This window comes from Dama dama, chromosome 20 (assembly GCF_033118175.1).
Source record: "Dama dama isolate Ldn47 chromosome 20, ASM3311817v1, whole genome shotgun sequence".
In the NCBI taxonomy this organism is placed as follows: domain Eukaryota; kingdom Metazoa; phylum Chordata; class Mammalia; order Artiodactyla; family Cervidae; genus Dama; species Dama dama.
The window spans coordinates 12,443,136-12,453,849 of NC_083700.1; the positions used below are offsets into that span (position 1 = coordinate 12,443,136).

A 10,714-nucleotide genomic window follows, 5' to 3' on the forward strand; every position below is an offset into this window, starting at 1 on the left:
AGTAATGCTCAAAATTCTCCAAGCCAGGCTTCAGCAATACGTGAACCATGAACTTCCAGATTTTTTTTTTTTTTTCATTTATTTTTATTAGTTGGAGGCTAATTACTTTAAAATATTGTAGTGGTTTTTGCCATACATTGACATGATTCAGCCATGGATTTACATGTATTCCCCATCCTGATCCCCCCTTCCCACCTCCCTCTCCACCTGATCCCTCTGGGTCTTCCCAGTGCACCAGCCCCAAGCACTTGTCTCATGCATCCAACCTTACCATTACACGCCAGTCAGGATGGCTGCTATCCAAAAGAACCTCCAGATGTTCAAGCTGGTTTTAGAAAAGGCAGAGGAACCAGAGATCAAATTGCCAACATCCGCTGGATCATCGAAAAAGCAAGAAAGTTCCAGAAAAACATCTATTTTTGCTTTATTGTCTATGCCAAAGCCTTTGACTGTGTGGATCACAGTAAACTGTGGAAAATTCTGAAAGAGATGGGAATACCAGACCACCTGACCTGCCTCTTGAGAAATCTGTATGCAGGTCAGGAAGCAACAGTTAGAACCGGACATGGAACAACACACTACTTCCAAATAGGCAAAGGAGTATGTTAAGGCTGTATATTGTCACCCTGCTTGTTTAACTTCTATGCAAAGTACATCATGAGAAACACTGGGATGGAGGAAGTACAAGCTGGAATCAAGATTGCCAGGAGAAATATCAATAACCTCAGATATGCAAGTGACACCACCCTTATGGCAGAAAGTGAAGAAGAACTAAAGAGCCTCTTGATGAAAATAAAAGAGGAGAGTGAAAAAGTTGGCTTAAAGCTCAACATTCAGAAAACTAAGATCATGGCATTGGTCCCGTCACTTCATGGCAATTAGATGGGGAAACAGTGGCTGACTTTATTTTTCTGGGCTCCAAAATCACAGCAGATGGTGATTACAGTCATGAAATTAAAAGACACTTACTTCTTGAAGAAAAGTTATGACCAGCCTAGATAGCATATTAAAAAGCAGAGACATTACTTTGTCAACAAAGGTCTGTCTAGTCAGGACTAAGGTTTTTCCAGTAGTCATGTATGGATGTGAGAGTTGGTGTATAAAGAAAACTGAGCACCGAAGAATTGATGCTTTTGAACTGTGGTGTTGGAGAAGACTCTTGAGAGTCCCTTGGACTGCAAGGAAATCCAACCAGTCCATCCTAAAGGAGATCAGTCCTGAGTGTTCATTGGAAGGACTGATGTTGAAGCTAAAACTCCAATAGTTTGGCCACCTGATGCGAAGAGTTGACTCATTTGAAAAGACAATGATGCTGGGTAAGATTGAGGGCAGGCGGAGAAGGGGATGACAGAGGATGAGATGGTTGGATAGCATCACTGACTCAATGGACATGAGTTTGGGTAAACTCTGGGAGCTGCTGATGGACAGGGAGGCCTGGCATGCTGCGGTTTGTGGGGTCGCAAAGAGTCAGACACTACTGAGGACTGAACTGAACTGAACTGAAGATGTGAAAAATATGTTAGAGAAGCAACACCTTATTGTGTGACATATTGGGGTAAGTGCTCAAGTTAAGGGATTTCCAGGTGGCTCAGTGGTAAAGAATCTGTCTGCTAAATAGAAGACATAGGAGACCTAGGAGACTCAGGTTCTGTCCCCGTTTTGAGAAGATCCTCTGGAGCAGGAAATAGCAATCCTCTCCAGTGTTCTTGCCAGGAAAATCCCATGGACAGAGGGATGGGCCACAGTCCTTGGAGTCACAAACAGTCTGATGCGACTGAGCATGCACACATGCACATCCAAGTTAAGGCTCAACTTTGACCACTTCTCCCCTGGTAACATGTGGATAATGACTAGCAGGAGAGACAATGCGAACAAGCCAGGATGGAAATATATTATAAACAGACCATTCACTCTGTCTTTCATTAAGGCTAACATTCTACCCTGCAGAGTGTTATACAGTTCATCATCCAAGTGCAAATGCATTAGGAATGTGTCAGTAACGAGACATGGGCTTAATAAACCAGAGTTGTCTGGGGCAAACAAGGACAAAAGCCCACTATACACCACTGAACTGATATTTCTTTTTTCTTAAATGTAATTTCTTTTTTTTAAGTGCAGTTTCTTTGCTTCAACAAGTAATGCACCTAAAGGATTCAAAATCAAAGCCATCCAAAAGTATTTACATAGAGAAATCTTGCTACTCCAGTTTCCCAACCTATCTGCTCCTTCCTGGTCTTCAACCAACCTTGATAGAAGATCATTTTTAATAATGTTTCCTGATTGATTGCAATGCTTCTGTTTACAAACCTCAGAAGATAAGACTATTTTATAATCTACCTTTCTTAAGCATAAGACCCCATACTATATTTGTTCTACCTTTGCTTTTATCTTTTTTCTATCGCCTTGTAAAGAGTGCTTAAAAAAAAAAAAAAAAGTCCCATAGTATTCCATTGTGATTTTAATTTGACTAATCCTGTATTGAAGGACTCTTGTGTTGCTCCAGTCTTTGGCTATTAAATACACAACTGGAATGAAAAATCTTGTGTATGAATTATTTCGTGTATGTGCATACAAATTCCTAGGAATGGGATTCTGGGGTTAGAGTGCAAATGCACATATTATTTGAGTAAATATTCTTAATTTTGCTCTAAAGGGATTATGCCACTTAATTTTCCCAATCAGCAATGGATGAAAGCATGTATTCACATAGCACCTTTTATAAAGTACATATTCAAACTTTTGGACATTTGTAAGTATAATAAATGAGAAGTTTTTGGTTTTTTTTTTTTTTTTTTTAGTTTTAAGTTTCAAATTTATCTCATTGTGTATGAGGTTGATTTTTTTTTCTTGTGTTTGAAAAACCTGTTTTTTTATATATTAGTAAGTGACCAATTTGAGGGTCTGTCTCTGGTGGTGCTTGTGGTGAAGAACTCGCCTCCCATTGCAGGAGACTTAAGAGATGTGAGTCAGATCGTTGAGTCAGGAAGATCCCATGGAGGAGAGCATGGCAACTCACTTCAGTATTCCTGCCTGGAGAGTCCCCTGGACAGAGGAGCCTGGTGGGCTCACAAAGAGTCGGACACAACTGAAGTGACTTAGAACTCATGCACTCCCAAGTGAAAAGAAAAAGTAAAAGTGTTAGTTGCTCAGTTGTGTCTGACTCTTTGCAACTCCATGAAAGGTATCCAGCCAGGCTCCTCTGTCCATGGAATTCTCCATTTCCGTCTCCAGAATATCTTCCCAACTCAGGACTTGATCCTGGGTGTCCTGCATTGCAGGTGGCTTCTTTATCATCTGAGCCACGAGGAAAACTCTGCAGTAAGCATTTTAAGGGAAAGGACTATGTTTCATGCATCTCATTTTCCCAGTTCCTAGCATAAGGCCAGCTCATAAAAAGTGTTTGAAAGATGTATTAAATAAATAAACAAATGAGTGACTGTGATTTCCCATGTTTCTCCCATTATTTTAGCTATACTTGATATGTTTCTAATCTCTAAATCATGCTTTATAAAATGTATTACATAGAAATATAGCATATAAAATGTTTACATGAATTTTAAAATCACCTATAATAACATTGCTTTTAAAATTATCTGTTCATTTTTAACTTCTAATAAGTATACACTTTTTCAAATATTATCAATGATACTGTGAATTTTCTAACACACTAAAGCTTACTTTTTTCAATTTTTTTTACTTAAGTTTTAAGTTTTTATAATTTTAAATGTCATCTTTCCCCCCCATATTGTGAATTAGCTGATGGAAGTGTGAGGTATCATTTTTTTCTCTTGTTCCATTTCTTATTTTATTTATCTATTTATTTTGTCCACACAGCATGTGTGGATCTTAGTTTTCTGACCAGGGATGAAACCCACACCCCCTGCATTGGAAGTGCAGGGTCTTAGCTACTGGACCACCAGGAAAGTCTCTCTTGTTCCATTTCTGATACAGAATAATTGTTATGTGTGTGCATGCATGCTAAGTTGCTTCAGTTGTGTCCAATCTTTGCAACCCTATGGACCATAGGCTCCTCTGTTCATGGGAATTTTCAGGCATGAAGAAAAGTAGGGTGGGTTGCCATGCCCTCCTCCAGAGGATCTTTCTGATCCAGGGATCAAACCCATGTCTCCTGTGTCTCCTGCAATGGTTGGTGGGGTTCTTTACCACTAGTGCCCCCTGGGATCCCGATTAGGTAAGCACTCTCTACTGAGAAGTGATGATGCAAAAGAGAAGAAACAACTTCCTTGGTTAGGCAAGGCCTATATTTGAAAACTTCTAATTCTTTAGCATATATCTCTCATTTCTGTACTACTGACCCTAGATAGTCTCTATGATTCCTATGTGCCAGTATTTATATCACATTCAGTTCATTTCAGTCACTCAGTTGTGTCCGACTCTGTGACCCCATGAACTGCAGCACGCCAGGCCTCCCTGTCCAACACCAACTCTTGGAGTTTACCCAAACTCATGTCCATCGAGTCAGTGATGCCATCCAACCATCTTATCCTCTGTTGTCCCCTTCTCCTCCTGCCCTCAATCCCTCCCAGCATCAGGGTCTTTTCAAATTAGTCAGCTTTTTGCATAAGGTGGCCAAAGTATTGAAGCTTCAGCTTCAACATCAGTCCTTCCAATGAACACCCAGGACTAATTTCCTTTAGGATGGACTGGTTGGATCTCCTTGCAGTCCAAGGGACTCTCAAGAGTCTTCTCCAACACCACAGTTCAAAAGCATCAATTCTTCGGTGCTCAGCTCTCTTTATACGCCAACTCTCACATCCATACTTGACTACTGGAAAAACCGTAGCCTTGATTAGACAGCCTTTTGTTGACAAAATAATGTCTCTGCTTTTTAATATGCTATCTAGGTTGGTCATAACTTTCCTTCCAAGGAGTAAGCGTCTTTTAATTTCATGGCTGCAATCACCATCTGTAGTGATTTTGGAGCCCCCCAGAATAAAGTCAGCCACTGTTTCCACTGTTTCCCCATCTATTTGCCATGAAGTGATGGGACCAGATGCCATGATCTTAGTTTTCTGAATGTTGAGCTTTAAGCCAACTTTTTCACTCTCCTCTTTCACTTTGATAGCCTTCTAATATAGTCAGTCAATGCCAAGGCATTCAGATATGCATGTGGACACTACAAATGAATAAGGAAGTCTGTTTTGAGGACCTTATAAAGGCCTATATAAAGAGAGAATATAGGAATATCAATGTGATGTGAATATATAAAGAACTAAAAATAAGTAATAAAGTGGCTACTCTAAGTATAGCATAATCATGTGTTTGAGCATTCTAGATAGATAGCTAATTTTTGTAGCTCAATGAAATAAGAATGGAAACAAAGTGCCTTTTGGTGTTTAGGACTGGGGAAGTTCCAGTAATTTGGTGAAAGGGCAGTGGTAACAATCCATCCTGGAGAAAAGTCAGGTATTTCAGGTCAAGTGGGATGTAGACTTCGTGCTGGTTAATATTGACGGAAGCTCTCTGATTTCCAAACACTTGAGGTTTTTTTTTTTGTTTGTTTGTTTTCTCAAAGAGACTCTGTGAATCCTGCAGGTACATTAGTAATCTTAGAATAAATATTTTCTTTTTCTTTGGCTCAAAAATCTCCAACTCTCACAGAAGTTTCTGGATCTCAGAAAATTCAGTGATTTCCTTCATTTTAGCATTGATATACTAGTTCATCTTTTATGGTTACCTCTGTATCTTAAATTAGGAAGTGAATTGTCCTTAAATTTGATTCTGAGAAGTACATTTGGATGTATGAATGATTCAAATGCATTACTTTCAGTAGTGCTTTTATTCTATCATTTTTTGGGGGATTCCACATCCACCCAAGTACATGCACAGGTAGTGCTCACCTGAGGTTACAGCTCCAATGTTAATCTCAGGGTTTTTGGTGAAAATATTGAGGATGTGGCTATAGATAGAATGGATCATAGCAAAGTGAATAAGCATCAAGAGGATAATGGTGGTGATAAAAGTAATAGTAATAATACCAGTCATGGCAACTTTGAACGTGCAGTTAGAACAGAATTTTAGATATTTAATAAACAATGGTTGAGTCAATGAACAAACAGTAGAAGACATGATGAAGGTAGAGATGGTGGTGGGATCAATGAAAGTGGAGATATTCAACAGAGAAGTGATGGTGGTTCCCACACTGTGTTTATATGGTGATGAAGGCAGTGGTAATCAGAAAAAGAGCTGGATGAGAAATCTTGCAAGAAATTAAACACACACACACACACACACACACTTCTTTTAAGATGCTCAAAGTGTGACTCTTAACCTGTGCACATGTTTATACAAGATGAATTGTTTCTTCTTAGAGAAAGCTATATGGAAGTTGCAGAAAGTTCTAGTGGTCCAGAGAACATAAGGTCCTTGAGACTGGATTCCAGAGTTCTATGGTCAGGGTTGTAAAGTTGAGAAAAGTCACTTGAGAAATAGAGCTACTCTGCATTGCTTTCCTGCGCCCAACATTCTGCCCCCGAGGGACCCCTACTAAGAGCTAGTCAAACCCAGCAACCCCAGGGAGCACAGCAAGGAACCCCTGGGAAGCCAGCATTTTCAGAAACACAAGACATAAATAAGGAAGTGTTTGGAGGTGAAAAGGGCACTGAAAAAGAAGCTATAAGACTTAATGCCATCCAAGCAGTCAGGTAATGGTCAGGGACAGTGTAGCAGCGATGAGAGGTACTCAAGAAGAGGACTGAGAGAGGGCTTTGACATTTCCTAGGTGAACCTTGTTATATGTGTGGGAAGAAAACTCTTGGGACCTTTAGTGTAGAGCTCCTATGTTCACCCTCATCCCCAAAACATTTTTCAGTAGACTATCATGGCTGTAAGGGACTTCCAGGCACCAATGTAAACTACTTCATTCTAGACAAGAGCAAGTTGAGGTAAAGAGAGGAGAAATGTATCATACAGCAATTGTCCTCCAATAATTGTATTTTGTTCTGTACTTCTCAAAATTGTACAATTATAATCTTTGATAATTTAAAAAAGAAAAAATAGAGAAGAGAAATGGCCAGGCTCAATATTCATTTAGTGGCAAAACACATTTAGAAAGCCGATTCCGAGAGAATGTGTTTTATCTTATATGGCAGCCCCTCTACACCAACATCATACGGTCTGGACTTTATCAATTTACACACACACCTCTTAGAGACTTCCCAGTACATAATTCTATTTGAGAATCCTTCCTGAAAATGCACGGTGTTTACTCATTGTTTCCTAATCTGGCCTTATAGCTCTTATAGTTGAGGAACTCTCCAGAGTATTCACATTTCTTTCTTCTTTCACTTCTTTCTCATTCGGTCCATATTGAGAACATCCCTGAATTCCAGAAAGGCTCCCTGAAGGAAGTTAGTGGTCACATTTTAGAAGGTATTTGTCACCTTTTCCCACAGTTAAGAACAACTGAGTTTTGGATACAGAGGAAACGGTACAGGTGGATGTCTTAAAGAATCGTGAGACCTTTCATTTGGACTAAAAGCAGATGAGCGTGAAAATTTCTTATCTCTTCTATTTCCTGAACGAATGTGCAGGAGAATATCCTGGGGCCCCTGACTCTGGTATCACAGTCTATACAAACAAAAAGTCCTGGGCTGAGATTCAGGAAACCTGGACTCCACTCCAGTTCTGTCAACAACAGACTGAGATATTGTGCAAATAGCTTCTGCCTTCTGGGCTTCAGTTGTCTTTTATTTTTTTTTTATTTTATTTTATTTTATTTTATTTTATTTTTTATATTTACAAGTATTCCCAATCCCGATCCCCCCTCCCACCTCCCTCTCCACCCGATTCCTCTGGGTCTTCCCAGTTCAGTTGTCTTTTAAAAAGTAAGGTTTGATAATGCCTAAGTTATTTTCAGGGTTATACGTTCTACATTTCTGGTTCTGGAAATATTTCTCAAGAAGGCTCCTGAAGCAGTTAATCTTCTGTCTTTACTTCTTGCTCTTAGGAACCATGGGCCTTGTCAATCACACATGGACCCCGAGTTTTCTCCTTGCTGGTTTCACTACCACCGGAGCCCTGCGACCTCTTGCTTTCTTGGGGACACTGTGTATCTATCTCCTCACCCTGGCAGGGAACTTGTGCATCATTGTCCTGGTTCAGGCAGATTCGAGACTGCGCACACCCATGTACTTCTTCATCAGCATCCTGTCCTTCTTGGAACTCTGGTATGTCAGCACCACAGTGCCCACGCTGCTGCACACCTTGCTCCACAGGCGCTCACCCATCTCACCCACTGTGTGCCTTGTCCAGCTCTACGTCTTCCATTCACTGGGCATGACTGAGTGCTTCCTGTTGGGCGTCATGGCGCTGGACCGCTACCTTGCCATCTGTCGCCCCCTCCACTACCAGGCTCTCATGAGCAGACAGGTACAGTTATGGCTGGCAGGGGCCACTTGGGTGGCTGGCTTCTCAGCTGCACTTGTGCCAGCAAGCCTCACAGCCAGTCTGCCCTTCTGTTTAAAAGAGGTGGCTCATTACTTCTGTGACCTGGCACCACTAATGAGGTTGGCGTGTGTGGACACAGGTTGGCATGCTCAAGTCCACATTGTAGTGATTGGTATTATCAATGCCTGCAACCTTGTGCTCATTTTAGGGCTGTATGGGGGTATCCTGAGAGCTGTGCTGAAGCTGCCCTCAGCTGCCAGCCGAGCCAAGGCCTTTTCCACCTGTTCCTCCCACATAACTGTCGTGGTGCTCTTCTTTGCCTCTGCTTTCATTGTCTATGTGGGGCCACCTGAGAGTCGCCCTGAGGGCACTGACAAACTTCTTGCCTTGGTGTATACTTTTCTTACCCCTTTTCTCAACCCCATTATTTACACTTTTCGTAACAGGGAAGTGAGAGAGGCTGTCAGGAGAGTCACCCAAAGCATTAGGGCTATGATGAAGAGACCCTGAGGATCGAGCCATAGACCCTTCACTTGGTAAGGGTAGGCTTTAGTTGGTTAGTACATCAACTAATTAAATAATTTGTCAAATATACTGCATATATCAATTTAAATGTATTGAGTATTATATCAGGACAAATTGGGAAATTTGTAAAGGTGGAGAAATATGGCCTCTGAACCTATACCTATCTAATATGGGTGAAAGATCACATAAATTAAAAGCAATCAAATAATAAGGATGCAAATTCCGGGGTAGACTTAAAACTTAGAGAGATAAATGTGTTTTTAAGAATCTGGAAAACTAACTGTGCGTCTTTACTCAAGATGAAATTTTTGGAGACCATTGAGAAAGTAGTAAAGGAGGTTGTGTGCCCAGTTGCATTTGACTTTTTGCAATCCCATGGATCAAGTTTATTCTGAGAGTTTCCTCAAGTCTCAGATTTTGGGATCCTAATACCCTGGGCACTCATTTGGTAGTTTTCTGAAAGTTCTCTTCAAATCAGACATGAAACTATAGCATCCCCCTTGGAGATTCCCTGTCTCTGGATAACATGGTCATAAATATACTGAAAATACAAGAAGAAAATTCATTTAAAAAATAATTCTTCTGGGCAGCATGTTTTGAAATGAGTGAGTATACAATTTAAGAGCTTCCTGCATTTACTTAATGATGTTGAAATACTTTATTTCTATGGCAAGATTAACTTGGTGTTTAACTTATTTTCCTGGGAGAGGATGTGTGTGGAGTGACATACAGACTATTTTTCCCATAGAATAATTCTCCTATGTCTATAGAACATGACTGCCATGGGATTTAACAAGGATTTCTCTGGTCAGCCTTTCTGCTAGAGGCCTCTTGCTATCTCTTCTCTCTTCTTTCCAGAAGTAGGAATGGGCTCCCAGCTTCCCAGAACCACCCCATGCCCTCGCCCAGTTCCACAACCTTTTCCACAAATATACCATTTATACTTGAATATTTGGTATTCATTTTCTCATCAGATCTCTCATAGCAGCAAAATGGATGAATGTCCTTCCAATCATTTAGTAATAATTCAAAAAAAGTTAACTTTACTGAGTAAGAAGAATGAATAGCATCTTTTAAAAAAGAGGGTCTGATTCTGATGGCTGAGTCTTCACCTTCCCTATGATTCCTTTCAGCTATGGATTTTTCAGAGTCTGTACGAACCTAGGAATCAGACTGTGTATCACTTATCACTTAAATGTAAGCTAACTAGAGAAAATCCTTTCACGCATGATTTTATGTGAGCTAGCAGAGCCAGTTTTGGAAAGGTATTTTGTTCCCTGCAGTCATAAAGTTCTAAAAATAAGAAATTATAGGTAATTCCTTTAGTTCATTGACTCAGTGAACAAGACAGTAAACTTTTTTGAGCTTCCCCAAACACAGGATTACTGATTAATTATGAGAGAAATGCAGCTCGATGCATCATCTGGAATGTTCTAAGGTAAAACCTTAACCATAGATTTGGAGTTTTTATTTTAATGAGAATGTGCATCAAAGAACTTTTAGAAACCTTGAGTCTGGGATGTAACAATTTGTATTTTAGCAAGCCTCAAGGCAATGTGAAGCAAATTCAAGTCTGAGAGCCATTTATGTAATCTGATTGGTGAGACTGATAGAGGAACTAGGCATGTGTAGCCCAGTCATCTGTTCCTCTTCTTGGGAAACAACCTGCCTCGTTTGTCTGTTATGCTCTCTGCCATGGAGGGGGGCTGTGGCTTTCAGCATTTGTGGTAATCAGGCAGGGAGACTGTAAGGAAAGCTAACACACCCACTATCATAGTAA

The 10,714-nt window shown here is 40.4% G+C and overlaps 1 protein-coding gene across 1 annotated transcript; it reads left to right on the top strand.

Annotated features, from left to right (window-relative positions):
- The first annotated feature begins 7,974 nt into the window (after positions 1-7,974).
- Positions 7,975-8,919, top strand: LOC133074447 (olfactory receptor 6N1-like). The gene has a single exon (XM_061168389.1). It carries the CDS (start codon positions 7,975-7,977, stop codon positions 8,917-8,919), a length of 945 nt encoding a protein of 314 aa, XP_061024372.1.
- The last annotated feature ends 1,795 nt before the right edge of the window (positions 8,920-10,714 follow it).

Bases quoted from the DNA above. Each gene is read 5' to 3' on its own strand.
- LOC133074447 (XM_061168389.1), top strand. From the start codon at position 7,975: ATGGGCCTTGTCAATCACACATGGACCCCGAGTTTTCTCCTTGCTGGT.